The 22,193-nt window shown below is 43.3% G+C and overlaps 1 protein-coding gene across 1 annotated transcript in view; it reads left to right on the forward strand.

Annotated features, from left to right (window-relative positions):
• The window catches only part of LOC101343487 (NUT family member 2G-like), a 141,860-nt gene that overhangs the window by 105,291 nt on the left and 14,376 nt on the right, over window positions 1-22,193 (forward strand). The window contains 8 exon segments of the mRNA XM_012559880.2: window positions 7,028-7,191; window positions 7,362-7,560; window positions 9,220-9,348; window positions 10,071-10,210; window positions 11,237-11,529; window positions 11,829-11,945; window positions 12,288-12,441; window positions 12,756-12,816. Of these exon segments, the coding sequence (XP_012415334.2) occupies window positions 7,028-7,191; window positions 7,362-7,560; window positions 9,220-9,348; window positions 10,071-10,210; window positions 11,237-11,529; window positions 11,829-11,945; window positions 12,288-12,441; window positions 12,756-12,816 (1,257 nt within the window).

Here is a 22,193-nt window from a genome sequence, read left to right on the forward strand (position 1 = left end):
GTCATAAAACAGCATGTGTGTTACTGTTACATGAGAAACTATCTGTTCTGTAAGCCTTCACCTGAAGTACAATAAAATATTAAAAAAAAAAAAAAAAAAACCACCATGAGATACCATTTCTCTCCCACTACGATGACCAAGATAAAAAATCACAAACTAAAAAAAGGGAAAATAATAAGTGTTGGAGGGGATGTGGCGAAATTGGAAACCTCATCCATTACTGGTGAAAATGCAAACTGATACAGCCATTTTGCAAAACAGTCTGGTGATTCCACAAAAAAAACTGGAGGTAGAGCTACCATATGACCCAGCAATTCCACTCCAAGTATATGTTCTAGGGATCTGATAGAAGTGACACGAACAGACATATGTACACCTATGTTCATCGTAGCACTATTCACAATAGCAAAAAGATGGAAACAACCTAAGTGCCCATCAAAGGATGAAAGGATCAGTAAAATCTGGTACATACATACCATGGAATACTACTCAGCAATAAAGAAAAATGAGTTCCCTAAACACCTTGGAACATGGAAGAACCTGGAGGACATTACCTAGAGCGAAATAAGTCAGTTACAAAAAAACACATATTATATGTTATCACTTTTATGAAATGACATGAACAAATAAAAATATACCGAAAATAATGTTCATTAGTGTTTACCACAGATGGGGTGGGGGGAAACGGGAATTCACTCTTTAGATAGTAGACACCGGTTATTTTTAGTGATAGGAAAGCTAACACCGAAAGAGAGTGAAGTCCACACACCTTGATGAATGCAAACCATGTTAGTAAAATGTACACAAGGAAAAACAACTTGTTGGTAATAGCATGGAATATATAATTTTGAAACAAAAGCAGAAACAACCAAAAATATTATGCAGGTATATATACATATGCACGTAGACATATATAAGTATGTGTATATATGAGTATACATGTGTATGTGCATATGTATATACATCTGTGGGACTGTATGCACACATATTAATATATAATAAATCACATAGAGGGAACAGTTATGAATATTTCTTAGACATAACCAAACACCTCACAGGGTTGGTTTTCTGGATTTGAAGTATTAGGACCAGAGTCTCATGGAAAATCTCGATCCATTGGTATAATATTGTTCATAAAGTTATACTTTACATTCTAGTTTGCTGAGTAGTGTCTGGGGTTTTAAAAGCTTGATAGTGGCCTTCTAAGATACAACTATTGGTCTCTACCTATCTGCAGAAAAAGAAAAAGTAGAAAACCAAAAACTCAGAGAAGGAACTTGTCTACGGGACTAACAGTCTACCTAAACCACGGCCTTATCTGTTCCGAGACTAGAAGAACTCGATGATTCCCAGCTACCAATACCATTCCTTTTCATCAGGGTCACAATAGATGGATTCTGATAGAATGGGAGAAAAATGTGGAAAAAAAATCTCAGATTCATAAAAAAACAAAAAAAAACAGGTTTATTAGACTGGTTCAGACTGGAGGACTTCCCAGAAGCATTGACCTGAAATACTATTCCGATCTTGAACTGAAACTAACCTCTAAGGTCACCTTGTACCTAAATAACAGATTGGCTCCCAGAATAATGAATATCACCCATAAGTACTGGGCTCCTTTTAAAAATCACCTATATGAGACCAAATAGTCAATGATTACTTTGAAACAAAGATGAGAATGTAAGACTCAGGGAAACTAGATTATTGGAAACAGAACAACGAACATGGAAAAAATGAGAATGTTCACATGTTGTCAAGAATGTAACCAATGTCACTGAACAATTTGTGTAGAAATTCTTGAATAGGAACCTAAAACACAATAAAATATTATTTTTAAAGAAGTAATAAATACGCTTAGAAACAGATAGTAGTGGTGCTTGCACAACACGATGAACACAATGTCACTGAACTGTACATGTGAAGAATGTTGAAATGACTAGTATTTTGTTACATATATTTACCATAATAAAAAGAAAATAAAAAATATTTACGGAATCAAATAAAACTCCAGGATTCCTTATGCTTTCTCATTATAAGACCAAAGCAATACATTCCCTTTTAAGAAATGCACACTTCGTCCAAAATCCAAAGATTACTGCTTAAGAAAAGTCAGTTAACAAACTGAGAAATAAACTCATTTGCTTGCTTTTTTTAAAGCCCCTAGTTCCAGATTCGACCTCCCAGCTTTCCTACTAGACAAGGCACAGGGCGGTGTTGCTCTTTAGAAAGCAAGACGTCCATCACCCAAGGGTCATTTCTGCCTCAGGCAGCCCTGCTATTCATTCAAACCTCCCAGACTGCCTTTCAATAAGAAATGCTTGATTATCACATCACCTGCCTCTGCATTTCCTACTACATTGTATTTGCATGTTTACACACACTACATCATATTCTCACTGTCCCCTGGCTCTACAAATCTGCTAGGAATGCATGGTAAAAGATGTCTTAAGGAAAAGGTCCTCAACATATGCACTTCAGTTTACTTTTTCTCCTGAGTTGTGTTTAGGAACACATCTCAGCCAGTGTTACTTCCTGCCTGTCTATACACCAGGTACTGTGGAAACAAAACTATTCCATTTTTTTTGTAATACACATTCATAATTTCAGTCAGCCCTTAAAAAATCAGTACCAGAATGCATTACTGTATAGGTTTAATGGGGTTTTATTTTTATTTTTGAAAAATTTCCATAATCAGATACTCTTTTTCTGGAAATTTCAAGATTTGCATGATTTCTCACTCCCTAGGATGATTCCCTTGGATGACCCTACAGAGACAACACATGGAGCCTCCAAGTGCATAGGCTGAGAGAGAAATCACGGTAGCTGAATAAGACTCAGTCAGCACATCTTGTCATTTCCTCCAATGCTCTGAGATTGGTAGAAGATCATCTGTTTTCTGCGTCCTGTGACCAAGAACAGAGATGATTTTTAACAGTGGTCAATGCCTGCCTTAGACTTCTCCACAGCGATGGTCAGAGAACCGGGTCCAAAGGACTTTTCACCTTGCCCTTTCATGGTCAATCTTAGTAAATTTCATAGGGGCTAATTTAATCACATATGCTTCCAAGGCTGAAGATTTTCATGAAGTAGAAAAAGAAATTGCAGAATTTGGACATGATTGTTTCTCTACAAAGCAATGTTTGAATCATTGGCCCGAGCTCACTCAGTAGCATCCAGTGGCCCTAAATCCATAAGTGTGCATCATGGGAAAAAACTGATGGACTAACTGACAAGCAGAAGAATCAAGGAGCAAGCCTGCTTTTCTTCAGTGCCCAGATGCAATGATATGCCCCACCATCCCTGGAATAGGAAGGACGGGATGGAAAATCATTTACAGTTGCTCCATGGTAGAAGCTCAAGTCCTAAGAAAAGTCACCAAGATTTTGCTCTTATCAATCACCATGAGTAGCTTTCAAAAACATTAGGGCAATTTTTCTTGAATTTCTCCAACTTCATCATCCAAGCTAAGATGTGACTAGAGTTCTACCTTGTAGCTGCCAGAGAAAATACAAAGATAGGCACATGCAAGAGGCTACTTCCTGGTTGCAGAGAATTAAGGTGTGGGCAATTTCCAGAGAGGAAGATGAAGCATGGAGGCATTCTTTTCACAGTGGTTGGGCAAACACTGTGCATGCTGAAGACAGAAATATTCATTGGGTAGTATCAGGTTTATATTCAGATAAAACTCAGAAATCATAAGGGAATTCATGAGCACCACATTAAGAAATGATTTTCTCACATAATTGTAGCAAAGAGGGGAGAAGAACCTCGTCTCCTCTCGACTTCCAATTCTCTGCTTTTCCACTACAATACGACTGCTGTTGTATTTTTCTACATTACCCTCTTGTTCAAGGTAATTTCCCCAGTGACAGGAAACTATGTTAGTTCCAGCGGGTAATATTTCTGAGTGAAGACTATCCTTGTGGAACACTCCTCCTCAACCTGTCTCTCCTTCCCCTACATCCTCCCATCTGAAGACCACTACTGCTGTGAGAGCAGGGTTCAAGCTGGTCTCACATTTCCTTTCTTATTGCAACCACTTCATCTCCCATGACTGATTTTCCTACCAAGCCTCTCTTCTTGAAACAAAAAAATGAGTGGTGTTTTAACTCCTTTTGATTTGAACAGACTGAAAATTATGTTCAAAAAAAGTCAAACATAGTTTATTTAATGAACATACTACCGTGACTCCCACAAAGATATGAGGACATACCTTGATGAGCCTGGATTCCAAAGAGCAAGGGTGTGTGATGGAGACAGGTGATGCCCAAGTTGACAAGTAGGCCTTCATGGCTCACACTGACCAGCTCCGAATTAGATGGGAGCAAGCATGCGTGATTTGACTTTGGTGAGTAGAATCCTGTTTTGGTCTCAAGATACCAACCTATTTCAGGGCCATGGGGCTGTATCTAACGACTGAACAGCCCAGGGCTATAGCACAGTAAGCGCTTTTAGCTTCAGAGAAAAAGATTTTCTTCTTTCCTAACCCTTACATCTGCTCCCACGCCCACTAAGCCATGTGCTCAAGACTGATGACGATACAATATTCAGATAATCAAAATGACCTGCACTGATTCTGTGAAATTGGTGTGCTGGTTTGGTTTGGGTGCTGTGTTTTATGTTTATGGAACTAGGATTCCAACTTTCGTCTTCTGACTGCAAATTCAGTTCTGTTCTTATAAGACTGAGTAAGTCACAATAGCTTAAAAGTTTTCACCTCTGGTTGAATTGCCAGATAAAATACAGGCCACTTGTTAACTTCAAATTTCTGATAAAGAGGGGCTAATATTATTGTGGAGCCCTGGTGGTGCAATGTTATTTTAAGTATGTCCCCAATGTTACACGGGGATTCCTTGGAGTCCTGTATTTTATTTGCTAAACACAGCAAACCTATTCTTGCGGTGACTATGAAGTTTAAGAGAATGTTAATCACTAGAATCTAGCTTAAAAAGTACAAATAGGATCACTGATCCCAGAAAGGAAAAAAAAAAAAAATTAAGAAACAAGACTGCATTAATTTTAATGGAAAAAATATATATATTGGAACACACCTTAACTGTATAATGACAAAAAAGGAAACTGAAAGCATTTTTGATAAATGAACATAGCTTGTGTTAGTTACCCCCAGTCACACACAATACTTTTGGAAAGAGGAAAAAGAAACAGAAAACATGAGTTTCCCCTGAGATGGAGAATTTTGCGGAGGGAGGAGCTGTCACTGTAGAATCTATCTGGAACTGTTTGACTTTTGAACCATGCAGACGTGTGCTTGTTTAATTACTGAATTACAGTCAGTGTCAGAAATAAAAACTTCAATACAAATGCACAACAGAATAATCTGAGGAGCAACAGGAACCTACTTCTGCTCATGGAATTAGAGGCTGCTGGCCTTCCGTTGATGCAGTGGGGCTTTCCAGGAAAGAAGATCATGAGAAAGGCTAGCCGTGCTGCAGCCCCAGAGCTTTCACTAATGGACAGGAGTTTCAGGACACAAGGACTGATTCCTAAACAAGGATGCATACACACACTGCATGTATACACACCAAACATAAAGGAACTTCTGGACAATCCTAATTTCAAACACTTAGTTTCCTTGTCTCTATTTGTACCCTAGCCATCATCAGACAAAGCAGCCTGAATTTTGTTCATGAAGTACTGGCACCCTTGTAATAATTCAAGAACCTACCACCTAGAGCTGGGGAGCAGGGTGGGTTCAGGGGGACAAAACTAGGTATGTTGATAAGAACTGAGGTCTAGACTAGAGCCTTTGTGCTGTGAATCTGAGAAGGAACCCACAAATCACCCTAAGAGGTTCACACAATTTGTATTGTCAACTGTAATTTGAAGGAAACTTGTAGCTTTTGCCTGCCTCTCAGATCCCTTTTATGGAATGTCTCCTCATCCCAACCTTCCCTCTGCCCCTCCCCCACTGTAGAATGTCTTGAGTCCTACATTCTACTCCTATTTAGATTCAAACTTTTCCCTCCTTTTCTGGGATCCATGAGCAGCTGTTGGAGCCAAATCACGCTCTGAGTCCTGAGTCCAAGACATGAGGATTTCACATGCTGAAGGTTTCCACACAGCTGTGGTCAGAGCCCAAGTCTTTGGAGATGGCTTCAGAAGGAGGTAAGCCTGGTGGGGAGAAGGTGTGTTATCAGATCCTTGCCACCCCTTCAACACGGGAATTCAAATTTGATGCTAACCCTGCGGACAAGCTCTCTAAGCAGGAGTAAGGAGTGGACACTGACACCACCCAGGACATCTTACCTGGTGAGGCTGAAGAGGCAAAATGGGAAAATGAGACAGGAGGAAAGTGGGGAAAGAAGGAAAGTGGTTTTATAATGTGCATCATGAAAAGGAAGGCTGAGGAGGAGATGGGGAAATCACTCTTTTGAAGACTCACTCCTTCAAAAAGGTTTGGAGGATGCCTTCACTTTAGTAGGTCCCTGCCCTGCTAGAGAGCCTGCTGGGGTATTTCAGACAGAGTAGATGTCAACCTTGTTCCATGTGCTGGAAACAGGGTATCTGCCATGGATTCCTGAGATAGGATCTGAGAGTCAGTGATAGCTTGGGCCTCTTCCTTCTTGGTAGACTGAGGCCTGGCAGTCTGGTTGAACTGCTCACAAGTTCTCTAGTGGGAAACTTCTCAACTGGATGGAAGGAATGTCTAACTTACTCCAGGGACTTTTCCAGTCTTCCCCAGTTCCCCGATCCATACTGCTGCTCATCAGTTGAGATGCATTGCACTTATTCCCAGTGACCATGCAGAGGATTCGGATCACCTAACACCCAGTTGCCTTTCCTTCCACTCCATTTTGTCCTTTTCCTTTGTCTCTACAGCAACTCCAGTGCTGGGACCAGACATGACCATGAATCCTGGTGCCTCCATGTCTCCTTTCACTGCACTGCCCTTTCCCCCACCCACTCCTGGACCCCTACACCAAACACACTGGGAGCAGTATCCGCTGCCCCTCATGACTTCATCCTGCCCTCCTGGCATACCTCTGGGGCTCTCTGCTTTCCCCAGGACACTGCTGGTGCCAGGTGTCGGGGACTATGGCCCCAGTGGGGCCAGGACTGGCAAGGTCATTGTCCAAGTCAGGATAGAAGGGAGATCAGCAGAGCTCCCTGGAACTCAGACCTTTGTCATGGCACACACCCCACTCAATTGGAGTGCCCCGGGGGCTCCCGGTGGGGCAGTTGAGCATGCTCCAACCCCATTTGGGGAAGCCTCTGCTGTGCAGCAAATGATCCCTGCCACTTCTGTTGTGGGTGCTCAGGCTTGTAGGGAAGGTGGTCCCCAGCTCCTTCTCTTCGAGCTCCACCACCAGCTGTCCAGCTGGCCTCCATTTTCCCCCAAGTGAAGGCTTGGTCAGGCCAACATGCTTCTTCTAGGGAACAAAGTCTGGCCAGCACACAATCCAGGCCTTCGCTGGATGACTCCTCCTGTAACCCCAAGAGTGTTTATGAGAACTACCGACGCTGGCAACGCTTCAAGTCCCTGGCCTGGAGGCACCATCCCCAAAGTCCCGATACAGAGGCTCTTTCTTGCTTTCTCATGTGAGTGTCCTAGTCAGTGGGGACACCTGAGATATCCTGAAGCTTTTAAATGAAGAGATCTTGGGGAGACACAATGGAGATTAGGCTCTTTAGGAACATTTGAAAGAGGGTCATCAAGGCCATGGGATATGTTATGAGAAGATACATTCCCAATAACATTAACCACACCACCCGGTGTACAACACTTTCAGGTGCCTTATCTCAGTTGATGCTGACCACCTTGTACGTGAAGCCAATCTTTATATTGCAATCATTACCCTAATAATTATTTATAAGAGTCTAAACACTGTGGTAAAGTGCGGAGCCATGATGTGAATTTTGGTCTCAGACTACAAACACCACGTTCCTCCACTGGTCTTTATCTTGCAACAGGAATTGACCAAATGTTGGCAAGTGCCATGTCAAATCCAGAGGACGGGGAAACGGGCAAGACCTAGGACAACCATTTTAAGTATACTCCCATCCTCTTTCCTCTGGAGAATTCCAGTTAGAACAGGCAGGTGACAGAGTATGCATAGTGGTACAGGGTTTGGGCTCTGCCCTCCCTAGATTTGTAATCTTGAGCAGGGCATTGTTCATCTTCACCCTTGTGTATCTCATCAAATAAGGAGACAATTACAATTAATTCAGAGGATAGCTAAAGAGATGACATGAGCTAATATATGAAGTGCTCCAAAAGTGCCTGACACATGCTGTGCCTCATTAAATGATGTCCATGATTATCATTGTCATGAAGAAAAGCAAGTGTAGACCAAGATAAGGACCCACAAAAGCAAAAATGTCCTAGCTACAGTGTGTAGTGGAAACTGGCCATGAAGTCCAGGGTCATGGGCTTCTGTGAGTGGAAGGCAGTGTGATTAGTCATGTGGGAAGCTTTGTCTTTCCACAACAGATCCTATACATCTGTTTACTCTGCACTTCCCCACAGGTATTATGGGTCAAACAATATGGCACTCTTATCACATTCCACAGGCTATTTTTCCACATACATGTTGCTCCCAATTGGCTGAAAGACTGAAGGAATCTTCCTCCCCTCTCTCTTACTCTCTGAGTAATAAAGAAAATATCAGTGAAATCCAACTCTCAAGCAGTCTCAGGGATTCCCTGCATTCCAAAACAATTGTGTTTCCTGTTTGATCACAGTCTCAAATGCAGATGGGCAGCATGATTTTGGAAACTCCAGATAGCACAGGTCTTTCTAAATTACCATGGGCTGCCCTCACCTTTGCTTCTGGGCAGAACTGTTGCTCTTCACACTCTGAGACTCGAGGGCTGTGTTCACCAAAGTTCAGCACCTCCATTTCAGAGTCTTCTAGGAGCTGGCGAAAATGTCTATTCATGGGACCCTTGGACTTGATCTTAGAGTCTACATTTTAAGGTGGTCTGGCAGGTCATTCTGTCCACAATCCTACTGAGGACTCAAAGCACATTCTTTTCTTTAGACTGTCCTTCCCAGGAGTGCATCTTACTATAGTTCTCATGCTCTGTGAGTGGTATCCTGGAGGAAAAAGCACTTGAAATCTAAAACACTGAAGGTGGATTTGACACAGACAAATAGCAAGATAGATGTGATGATGGGAAGGGGATGTCTAAGGGTTGGGTCAAGATGGGGATGGAATATGTACTCATAGAAAGTTATTGACATGCATGGGGTTTTAGCCCAGTCCTGCAATCCCTGGCCCAACTGAAGCCCACTATGACCCTGGAGAAGGGACTGTGGCGGTCCATGCAGGATTGGCAGCACAAAGGCAACTTTGACCGGATGATCTTCTACGAGATGGCAGGAAAGTGAGTTCATGGCATCCCGGCCCTGTCGGGAGTGAGTGATGAGCTGTGAGTGAAGAGGGTGTTTTGAGAGTGGCTGTTGCCTGGCTTTGTTGGTACAAATGCAGGAGATGTTGTGAGGAGGAGGTGTGTACCTGGACAGGGCTTCTGTTTCCCTAATGATCCCTCTCTACTCTCAGAAAATTTCTAGGACCAGGGATCTAGGAACTAGTCCTTGGTGTTATCTGCAATCAACTTCATCCCATCCCAGGGTCAGGCTGTCAGCACTACTGTTCTGTTTTAGGCAAGGGCAGGAGAGGCTTGGAGTAGGGTGTCCAGGAGTGGGCTACTGCTGTGTGTCACATAGGTCTGACTGAAGTCAACAAGCGTCAGTGTTGTGGTGTGCTATCAGGTGCTAAGAGTGTGGAAAAGAAGCGAGCACTATGTCTCTGTCAGGAGGGTCTTCCAAGAAAGCATGGATGATTGCCTTCACAAGCTTCCTAAGTCATGATGAGTTGTGGGGCAGGTGAAGGGATGATGAGGTGAACATGTAAGGGGCCCTCAAACCTTGTTTGTGCCACAGAGAGCAAATCCCTCCTGGGAAATGGACTTACTCGGCACCTTGACAGGTCACTGAAGGCACAGCTTTCTCTGTTGCCCCACAATCGGCAGTTGACTGGTGCTGGGGCTCCTGGTGCACCTTGCCTTCTTCTCAGCATGGGCTGTGCCTCCCTCACCCTTGTCAGGTTCATGGAGTTTGAGGCAGAGGAGGAGTTACAGATTCTAAAGTTGCAGCAGAGGAATGCGTCCGTGTGCTTGCCACCTCCAGCTCTACGGAATCTTGAACCTCCCAGGCCTTCATCCGCTGTGGTTGACCAGCACCGAGGTATGAATAACCAAGTTCAACAGGAGCTAAGGGCCAGGGGTCAAAGGACATATGTAAAGACTGGCCATGTTTGGAAGAAGGCATTGTCTTCACATGTAGTACTTTCCTTTCCAGACAGGGCAACGGCTATTTCTATTAGCATGGCCTGCCAGAAGACTGGGGTCTCGGCTACACTTCATTACACACTAGTAGTGAGATGGTCAAGTTTTATAACTACTGTCTCCCATGGATTATCTAAGGTGGGGTCCAATATTTAATCAGCCTAAAACGTGGGTCTCAATGAAAGGATTTCTTGAAAAAGCAGTAGTTCCAAGTTTCCTCACAGGATGACTCTCTTGGACCTTAAACCTCTTACATCTTCTCCTGTCACAGTTCTTGTGGCTTCAGGTGTGCGCACCCCACAGGAACCATTGCAGTGTCTCCGAAATTCTGCCCTTACAACATGTGGTTGGGTGGTGACTTAGTTATCTAGTGTTGCTATAACAGAAATAATACAAGTGGATGGCTTAACAAACAGAAATCTATTCCCTCACAGTCTAGGAGGTGAAAAGTCCAAATTCAGTGTACCAGCTTCCGGTACACTGTTGGTTCTGGGGGAAGGTCGTTGTCATCAATCTTCCCCTCATCTACAAGCTTCTCACCACAAGGCCCTCGAGCCCAAAGGACAGGCTCCCTTCTGGGGGCCTCTTTCTTGGTGGCATGAAGTTCTTCTCCTCTCTGTTGACTTCTCTCTTTTATATGTCAAAAGAGATTGGCTCAAGACACAATCTAATCCTGTAGACTGAATCCTGCCTGATTAGACAACTGCCTCTAATCCTGCCTCATTAATATCATACAGGTTAGGGTTTACAACATATATGATAATCACATCAGATCAAAAAATGATAGACAACCACACAATACTGGGAATCATGGCCTAGCCAAATTAACACACATTTTGTGGGGACACAACTCAATCCATAATAGGTGGAAAGAGCTAGAATTTGCTGCTATAATTCATCTTCTTCTTTCCAACCCTTCCTATAGGGTTCATTCCAAAGAAGGGAGGTCCTAAGGCACAGCACCCCAAGCAGCATCAACACAGAGTCCAGGACCCTTGGGAGCCCAAGTGACCCAATGAGATCCCTCCTAAAGCCGTGAACGAGTACGCTGAAATCATGGAAAGTCTCTTTGGAGCTGCCCATTCAGCCACTGTAGAGCCAGATGGAAAATATCAAGAAGAAAATGAGCAACAGCAGGAAGAGAATGGGATATACTCAGACCCGGGACTCCTGAGCTACACAGACAAGCTGTGTTCACAGGAAGCATTTATTACCAAGGTGGGCTGGGACTTGAGGTATGATGTCTGTGGATTCTGTACTTTTGGAATTCCAGCAACCAAACATCTGTAGTTTGGCCCTGGACATTGTAATTCAGCTCAATTCCCTACACTCTGAACAATGTGTGTGTCCATTTCTTGCTTGTGTGTGTGTGCCTATGTGTAGGTTGGGGTGGTGATGTTTTAATACAATGCTGGATGCACATTTCAGAGGGGGATTATTGACTGTCTTCTAAAACCTATAAATCCATGGTTACTCCTTGTCAAGGATGTTCACATGCCTCCTCCTTCCATTATCAGGTGGAAGCAGTTATTCACCCTCAATTTCTGGAAATGTTACTATCACCAGAATCACAGGTAGATCGCATGTCCTTAATGCAGGAGCTGGAGAAAGAAGAAGGACTGACTCTCACCCAGGTAAACCAGAAGAGGAAGGGAGAATCATAAGATGAAACCCAGAGGATTTCATCTAATGCAACAGTGCCTTGGCTGGCATGGCTTCTGGGGAAGGACAGCTCCAGGTGTGGGAGCAGATGCAGAACAATGGAGTGGCCGAGAGGAGAAGTGGTAAGTAATCCAGGTCGGGAAAACCACACAAAAGGATGAACAGGGATAGATGCAGTACTGGTTACTGAACCACACTCATGTTGAGTGATTTCCCTGAATCCTGCCCCAATACCATGGTTTCCACCACATGCTCAGCCAAGTGTCCTCACAATCTGTACAGAATCAATAATTATCCATTTTCCTTCCTTGCAGCTAGTAGAGAAGCGATTGCTGGAATTGAAAGGAAAAGTGGGTGTGGAAGCACCCCCAACTTATGGTGTGCCACCCATGGAGTCACTTTGTACAGAGTCTGGGACCAGTGAAGATGCAGACAGCACAGATAACCGTGGCATCCAACTAGGGATCAGTGAGAAAATGAGCACAAAAACACTGAATGCAGATGAGCTGTCTAAGTCAAAAGAACTTGCTGTCTTTACGTGGAGTCCAAAGTCACAGAAACCTAAGTCTGAACTTACAGGGTCCTAGTTGCACTTCCCCTAGATTGTGAACCAGAGAAGACTTAATGTTCTTAGAAACGTCTCCTACTAGTGAAACACCTGGGAAAGGAGAAAGGTCCAGCGAAGAAGAAGAGGAGGAACTCCCCAGCCTTGCCTTTCTCTTGGCGCCTCAACAAAGACTACTGCCCTGGAGTCTTTCCAACAATCCTCTGCCTGCCTCCAGCATTCTGCACCATGGAGTTCGGGGCACCTGGGGTGCATCCCAACCCCCATCTCCTGAGACAGTGAGTCTTAGCCAACCTGGACATAAAGCTGCCAAGTCTAAGATCCCAGCTCAAGTTAGAGCCCCGTCACTTCCTGCCAAGAGGCCCTACTCAGAGGCTGAACACCTTGGAGTTTCTGGGAAGCAACACTTGGGTGTGGGTGAGGTCGAACCCTCACTGCCTCTAAAAAGAAAGTGTGACCCTTCAACACTTGAGAAAAGGAAGAATCGTCATTGTAGCCAATAGCGAACTCTCCTCTTCCATGTTGAGACCCTCAAGCTGGGGACACTCAATAGCTTTGGATTCTCAACTACACCCCCTACTCATTAGGTTACTGCTCCTCCCCTATCCTACTGGTATTTCTTGGCTGTTCTACACATACTATGAGGGCAGAGAGAGAAGCCAAAGGCTGGGCAGGGTGCACATGTACTTCCATGATGGGAAATGAAGAACACTAGCTTTACTTTAGAGAACAAATCTCTGTAAATTGGGATTAAAGATAGTTTTGTTGGAAGAAATTCTCATTGCTTCGTTCATCTTGTTCTCCTCTACTGCTGTCTAAAGAAAAAGATACAGGTGTCGCCTGTTATCCAGATCCACATGTGACTGACCTAGTTCTGTCCTCCAGTTTTAACTGATGTCCTCAGAATGCTCTTGGGGACAGTCTGGCTTTGGCCTCTCACAGGTCACTGACAAATCCCAGCGATTACTTTCATCATCCGTTTTTCACAAGTCCTGGCTTGCTTTGGGGAGCTTTCTGTGGGGATCCTATCTTTATCTCTATCTCTTAACAATCTATTAATGGAATTTGCATTTCAACCTTTCAGCCTTCTTGGCCATTAACTAATATTTCTATAATTGAGCCCGGAGACTGTACTTTCTTTAAGGTACTTTATTTCTATTTCCTAGAAAGATGGAGGACAACAGATCTTAAATGATCCTCAGCATACCAAGAGCTTTTCCTGTGTAGTTGATTTGATCTGATAGGATGAAGGCTTGGCTTCTTGGGGACGTGGCTCTCTGTTTCTCTGCATTAATCTAGAAAATGGCATCATTAACTCTCAGGAGGACTATTAAAAAATCAATAGTTGTCTGCTATTTCTGAATCTTGATGAGGACAGAAGGAGACGAAATTTGCTGAAAATATATTTATGAGGAGTCCTTTCAATAGTGTGTATATGAGCTATGAAAGTAGGCAGGGAAGATAGGAAGTTCCTTTGACTTATTTCTGTGCAGGAAAGAGTCTTATCCAACTGGATTGGGAAGGTCCATCCTGCTGTGGTCAAGGGAACTGACCTCAGGTGACTTTGGGATCTTTCAAGGAGCATCCTGTAAGCACTCTTCCCTTCCCTTCCCAAATGATGTCTGAAATTCTAGGGTTAAATCGATGTACATTCAGCCTTATACTTACAGATAAACTAGTTCCTTAAAAACAAGAGGAAACCTACCTTACACAACAACAACAAAGCCCAGGAAAAGCAGAGATATGATGAGGTTTACAGCAGACCTGGGATGCCTGGAGTGTGCAGGGCTAGATGTGAGCAGGGTAGGAAGGGCTGAGAAGGACTGAAGCATCAGTCATCCTTCTGCTTGGGTACTTGCATAGACCCCATGTTCAGAGCAGTGGGTCTTCCTGTGGTGTGGCATTTTGTCCCTGTGAGTTGCTCAGGTGCTGAGAAATTCCTAACAGGGTCTGGATGGATACCTCGGCAAGGAAGAATCTTTTGGGGGAAAACATCAAGATGAAGAGATGAGAATGAGGGGAGAGGGCACCTCTGCTCTTTCCTCAGAATTGTCAAGTCCTTGCCCTCCAATCTCTGCTTATCTCTTCAGATCTAGGTGTCCAAGGCCTGACCTCTCTGCCCATTCCTCTTAGTAGTTCTGATTCTCAACTTGGAAACTCAGTGGAACTCACCAGTGTTCCCTCCCAGCCCAATATTTTCTACTCCAAGTTCTAAGGTCTGATTTTGTTCCAAGTACCTATGTGTTTTCTGGAATGCTGTGTCCCAGAAGGTTCCTGGCCAACACCATGCAGGTACTTCACAGAGGGTCCTCCTTAGTTTAACCCCCAATACTGGTGTATCCCTGGTATTTAGAGGAATGTACACATCAAACATCGAAAGACCATTTGGTGGATGAAGGTCAGAGGCCTGGCTCCTCCATTCACTGGTGTTTGACTTTAGAAAAGTCCTGTAACTCCTCCGCATTTCAGGGTCTCCACTGGGAAAATAGCTGCAACACTGTCCACCTCTCAGGGTGTTTGGGATATTAAAGGTGTCATGCTTGAAGGGAATTTGCTCCAGCCCCTGCCATGCACTGGGCCCTCAGTCAATGAAGGGAATCATCACATTTACAGTTTGGAAGTTCAGGTGTTACCTCTCATGTCTTCATCACCTGCCTGTTATGTGCCATCAGCACCTGTGTTTGGTTGAACATTTCCCAGAAATAAGAGTCTGGTTATTATGGATTGAATCGTGTACCCAATATATGTGTGTCAACTTTGCTAGTCCATCATTCCCAGTACTGTGTGACTGTCCATCATTTTTTCACCTCGTGATTTTCCTGTGTGTTGTAAAACTACCTCTATGATGTTAATGACGTGGGATTAGTGACAGTTATGTTAAAGAGGCAGGACTCAATCTACAAGATCAGGTTGTGTTTTAAGTCAATCTCCTCTGAGATATAAAAGGGAGAAACAATCACAGATACATGGGGGCCTCACACCACCAAGAAAGTACCGCCGGGTGCAGAGCGCATCCTTTGGACCCAAAGTTCCTGTGCAGAGAAGGGAAGATTGATGACAAGGTCTTCTTGCAGAGACGACAGAGAGAGAAACCTTCCCCTGAACTGATGCCCTGAATTTGGACTTTTAGCCTATTAGACTGTGAGAGAATAAACTTCTGTTTGTTGAAGCCATCCATTTGTGGTATTTCTGTTTTAGCAGCCCTAGAATTAAAACACTGGTGCTGTCCCCATGTCAGTATTCTGAAGAACCCTGAAATGTACTCACCAGCCTGCAGAGTAGGGTCTGACAAAAGGTCCGTCTACTCATATACTTCCTCATAAGCACCTGGAAGGCACTGAGCAACCTCATGTCCATGACACCAACAGTGCTGAGCTGCTTCCGGTTTGATGTATTCCATGACAAATATTTACTCTCCATGAAGGAACTTCCTCTTGGTCTGGTTTCAGAGCTCTTTTCTGGGAAAGCAACAAGATCTGGATTTGTGATTTAAAGAGCTGAGTATTCCCCAATGATGACCAGCAACAGAGGAAGTTTTTGTAACTGGAGAACTCTTTTCTCTGTAATAATGTCGATGTTGCTGCTAGGTGCTGTCAAGTCATTTCTGACTCATAGTGACCCAATGGACAACATAATGAAACACCGCCGGGTCGTGCGCCATCTTCACAATCGTTGTTACACTTGACCCCATTGTTGCAGCCACTGTGTCAATCCATCTCGTTGAGTGTCTTCCTCTTTTCGTTGACCCTCTACTTTACCAAGCATGATGTCCTTCTGCAGGGACTGATCCCTCCTGATAACCTGTCCAAAGTATGTGAGATGTACTATCGCCATCCTTGCTTCTAAGGAGCATTCTGGTTGTACTTCTTCCAAGACTGATTTGTTCATTCTTTTGGCAGTCCATGGTATATTCAATATTTTTCATCAACAACACAGTTCAAAGGCGTCAATGCTTCTTCAGTCTTTCTTATTTATCGTCCAGCTTTCCCACGCATATCAGTCAATTGAAAACACCATAGTGTTTCCAATCTCTCTCACACACACATAGGCACACACATACACATACTTCAATGGATACTCATGCTGTCTCCCCAAAGTTTATAGTTAAATCCAAACAACTTTGTTTTCAGGGTTCAGTGAGCAATACCTTACTGCCAGAAATTATATCTCTTTGAAAAATTATTATTTTTAGTTTTTTATTTTTTGGGCTTTCAATAGCCTTTGCATTCCTATCACTGAGAGCAGTTTACATTGCAACAAATCATAGGAGAATCCTATTCAATGAGCTGTAAATCTACTTGCAGAGGATTTGTGTCAGTCGCGGGAAAGGAGAAGTGTAGGTACAATGGAGAGAAAAAATATGAAGAAATATTTCAACATTTCTCTGGTGCCAACATACTTCAGACACAGAAAATTAATTATCCAACATTTAACATATGAACCAAAAAGTGTTCAAAATAGTAAAGGAGAATATTTGAAAATTGACAGTGTAACGTATTAGTCTAGAAATCATGGAATTTCACATACTTAATCTGTGCTCTATGCTCTTCCAGGTGTTTTACCTCTCCTAGTAACTCACACAATCTTCCTGCTCATCCTGTGAGGAAGGGTTGATGTTAGACTGACATTAGGAAAACACGAAGATGACATCAAAAGGCCTCACTGGGAGTATGAAATATGGAATTTGTTAGTCGGTTATTTTTTTATTCTAATGAGCACAAAATAAAAGGGAAGGGGCTGATGTTTGAGAGGAGGTCTTTAGCTCATGTGTATGTGAGATCTGACATTAGGTGGGGAGGATATGAAGTCTCTTTGCCACATTTCTGTGCAGGAAAGACTCCTGTCCAATTGGATTGATGAGGTCCACTGTGCTGTTGCCATGGGGACTATCTCAGGAGCTTTACAGATCATCCAAAGAGCATCACACAAGCAATACCTCCTTTCCTTCCCAACCAATGACTGAAATTCTTGGATTTCACAGTTGTAGATTTAGGTTTACATTTACATGGAAAATAGTTTCCTCACCAAGAGAATACCACCTTACATAGTAACAAAGCTCAAGTGGAGCAAAGATGGGTTGAGATGTATACCAGGCTTGGGGCTGTGCCTGTCCTCGCTATCAATAGACCTCTGCTGTCACCAGTCCACAGTTTGTGTTGATGCCATGCAATGTGGGCACTGGGAAGGGAGAGTATGTCACTCTCCTGGTCCCAAGATAGAATGCAGGGTGGCAGTCAATAGGGCTTGGTTCCATAGTGGGACACAGTTGGTGGCAATGCGTAACCAGGTCTTTAGGATCGCCCAAAGGGACACATCGCGGACCCTAGGCTGATGGTCTGGTTCCTTTTCTGTGGTTGGTGTGGCCTTGTACAAACTTTCCCTGATTTTCTCTAAACCTCATAACACTCCTTCATCAACTTGCAGAATGCCTTCCCTTCCACACACCTAAAACTGAGTGTTGGCCACAGAAGGTGCAAGTGAACAATGTGCTGGGAGGAAGAAAGAGGAAAGAGGCCATGGAAAGGCTGGATTTAGGGTCAGCCAGAGCAGAGTTTCAATCTCAGCTCTGTCACTTGCTGGCTGAGTGACCTACAGTGTCTGAGCATCAGCTTTCTTATATGTAAGGTATGCATAATCACATTTTATTTGGAAAGCTCTTGCAAGAGGAGAGATAGTGTATGGAATATGCTTTTCCCGAATAGAGTATCAGTGAAGGTTTCTGCTATTTATTCTGTGACAGTACTCAACCTGGGAAGGCTGGAGTGGTCTGGAGAAGGTTCTGTAAGGATACTGGAGTAGGCTCAGGTCTGGATGAGTAGAGACGTCAAGGAAGTCCCTGGGGTTACCAATTTCTATTCCTGAGACTGTGCCAGCTTCACTTTCGCTTTGCCTGGTCACAGCACCCTCACCATGCACTGCATGTCACTGTTCCAGTGTTCTTATTCAATGTAGACTGTGCTTTTCTAAAGGAAGGAAGAGTGTCCTTGTCTTCACTTGGACTAGGACATTAACATAAAACAACAGTAATATTTAGATCTGCTATCATTTGCTGAATATGATTCATGTGAGATATTGCTCAGTGGTGGTTACGGACATAGTTAAAAGTCAAAACTATCTCATGATTTAGAGGTCATTCCCATTGTACATATGGGGAACAATTCATCCAAGGTCACGGAGTCAGTAAGAGGAAGCCAGGCTGGTTCCAAAAGAAAAACCAAACCAGTGCTGTCAAGTGAACTGTAACTAATGGTGACTCCATGCATTTCACAACAGAACTGTGCTCCATAGGGTTGAATTTTCAAAGGTGATCACCAGGCATGTATTCCTAGGAGCCTCTGCATGGACTCAAACTCCCACCCTTTCAATCACCAGCCAGCTCCTTAATCTTCTGTGTCAGGGACATCAAATGGCCTTAAATCTTACAGTCTTTTACTGTTACAAATCAGGCACCAATACAGTTAAAAAGAAAAAGAAGAATTCTTTCTGCTAAACTCAGTTTCTCTAAAGTATAATTTCCATGCAATGAAACTCACCTATTTCAATTTACAGTTTAGTGAGCTCTGGAAATTTTAAACACCGTGGTGGAACCATCATCTCAACCAACATCTAGACCACAGATTCAGATTCTCCATCACCCCACGGTTATCTTTCAGATACTTAGTCAGGAATAGCTTCAGACTCAGTACTGATTTCGGCAGGCACCATTCAGAGGCCACAGGATAGAGCTGGGCAGAAGTCCCTGAGAACTTCTTTCATTTGTGAACAGGAAGGGGACTGGCATCTGCCTTTGTGGTGTGACCTCTCTACCCACGGTCTCATTAAATGGGTTATGGGGAGTTCTCATTATAAAAAGAGATCTACATACTATTGATGAGCACTGCGATGTTGACAAAAGTAGCTTCATCCAGAGAACACACCTGCCCTGCCTATCTCCCAAAACTGTGATGCCCTTGACTCTGCTTCCTTGATCTTCCTTGTGCTCCTGACAGCAACACGGGCACAGCTGAGCATGCTTCACTTCTCTCCATCAGGAGAGGATTGATTCTTCGTGGTAAATTTGTCTCTTCATAGTATGACATAGACGTCAAAAAAAAAAAAAAAAACAAAAACAAAAGTACTGGCCCCAGATCTCCCAGCTCTGTGAATCAACAGCCCTTCCAGCAATTTCCTTCGTAAGTCCTGGTGTGGGATTTTCATTCCTGGGGCAAGATGCTGAGACTCTCCTATTCCTCTCTCCTAAATCTCAGGATCCATCTCCTACCTCTTACAAATTAAATAAAACAGAGAAAAACAAACACACAGGAACTCAAGAAAATCTACCACATAGATTTATATACTGTATAATTTATATACTGCAAACACAAAGGGCTCTGAAGATACAAAGCAATCTTGGAAAAGAAGAACAAAGTATGGGACTCAAACTTCAAGATTTAAAATAGTGCTACAAACATGCAGTAAACAAAGCAGTCTGGTACTGGCATAAGGGTAGACATAGACTCCAAAGAAACAGAATTGAGGGTCCAGAAATGACCATGTACATCTTTGCCCAATTTGTTTCATCAATGATGCCAAGTCCGTTCAATGTGCAAAGAATACTCTCTTCAACAAATGACGCTGGGACAACTGGATCTCCACAAGGAAAAGCATGAAGTTGGACACATACTCTACACCATATACAAAAACTAAGTCTAAATGGATCATTGACCTAAATACAAGGGCTAATACCATAAAACACTTAGAAGTAAATATCAGGGTTATATTTCAGGACTTTTTTCCCCACATCTTCATAGATACGACACAAGAAACAGATAAATTTCTTTCGGTTAAAATTTAAATCTTTTGTGCATCAATGAGCACTATCAAGAAAATGAAGACACTACTGATTGTGAGAACATACTTGGAATCTCTACACTGCTTAAGGGCTTCATATCCTGAAATACAAAGAGTGCCTAGAACTAAACACAAAAAAACAAACAACCCAAATTAAAAAATGGGCAAAAGATATCAATAGACATTATTCCAAAGAAAATATACAAATGGCCAGTAAGCACATGAAAAGATGCTCAACATCATCAGTCACTTGGGAAATGCAAATCAAAGTCACAAAGAGGTATCACTCCACACCACAATGATAGCTATTGCCAGAAAAACACAAAAATAAACAAGCAAACCAAAAAGGGTTGGTGAGGATGGGGAGAAACTGGAAGCCTTGTCCATTGCTACTGGGTCTATGAAGTGCTGCAGCCACTGTAGAATACAATTTGGTGGCTCGTCAAATAATTTAACATAGAAATACCATGATGTTGTTGTTGTTAGGTGCCATTGAGTTGGTTCCGGCTCACAGCGACTCTATGCACTACAGAATGAAACACAGCCCAGTCCGGTGCTATCCTCACAAACCTTGTTATGCTTGAGTCCACTGTTGCAGCCACTATGTCAATCCATCCCGTCCTGGGTCTTCCTCTTTCTCGCTGTCCCTGTACTTTACCAAGCATGATGTCCTTCTCCAGGGACTGATCCCTCCTGACAACATGTCCAAAGTACGTAAGCTGTAGTCTCACTCTCCGTGCTTCTATGGTGCATTCTGGTTGTACTTCCTCCAAGACAGTCCTTTTCGTTCTTTTGACGGTCCATGGTATATTAAATATTCTTCATCAACACCACAATTCAAATGCATATGACCCTGTAATTCTACTCCTAGGCATATACAAAAAATAACTGAAAGTAAGAAAACAGATACTTGGGCACTGACATTTACTGCAGGATTATTCACTGAATCAAAAAGATGGAAACAACTCAAGTGTCCATCAAAAGATGACTGGATATTGAAAACATGACATATAGATACAGACAATATTATGGAGCTATAAAGAGCAATGAAGTTCCCTCCCCTGTCACTTGTCTGACCTCAACCACTGCCTTGCTTCTCCCATTCCGACAGAAGTGGCAACAAGCCTGCCTGGGAAGGGGGGAATCAGAACCAAGAGATGAGACACACCAGAGGAAAGCTAATCCATTCTCTCTTTGGGGTCCTGAGGCCTCCTGTGACAGAAGAGACAACGGGTGTGGCTGGGAAGCCCTACTACAAGAGGGGATCTGTCATCTTCCTCCAGATTGTTCAAGGAACACAGACCCAGTTCCTCATCTCCCTTACCTGTCAGCTTCCCTGAGCCACCAGAGCTATGCTTGGCCCCACATACTTGCTCAGGTGTGACTGACACCTTCACCTGCATCTCATGCCTCTTGGCACAGGGACACACCAGAAAGTTCAGCCTACCCACAGCCAAGGCTGGAGGGATTCTGGCTGTGCTAGTCTGTATCTGGTTGTTTTTCAGCCAGCTAAGGTCCTGGCAACTCAGGGTTTTGGGGACCCTTTCTTCCCAGGCCCGGGTGCTAACAGTTGTGTTTTCCCTACTTCCTGATTACTGATGTTCTTTGACTCTAGAAAGGCTCCCCAGCTCTGAGGCGTGGTCTTTTGGTGGGACTGCCAAGCCAGGCTTGTGTCAGGCTCACCTTCCTTGTCAAAGTGACATCTTTCACTTTAAAAAAAAAAAAAATTTTATTGTACTTTAGGTGAAGGTTTACAGAACAAATATTTTCTCATTAAACAGTCAGTACACATATTGTTTTAAGACATTGGTTAACAACCCCTAGA

This window comes from Trichechus manatus, unplaced genomic scaffold (genome assembly GCF_000243295.1).
Source record: "Trichechus manatus latirostris isolate Lorelei unplaced genomic scaffold, TriManLat1.0 scaffold00359, whole genome shotgun sequence".
Classification (NCBI taxonomy): domain Eukaryota; kingdom Metazoa; phylum Chordata; class Mammalia; order Sirenia; family Trichechidae; genus Trichechus; species Trichechus manatus.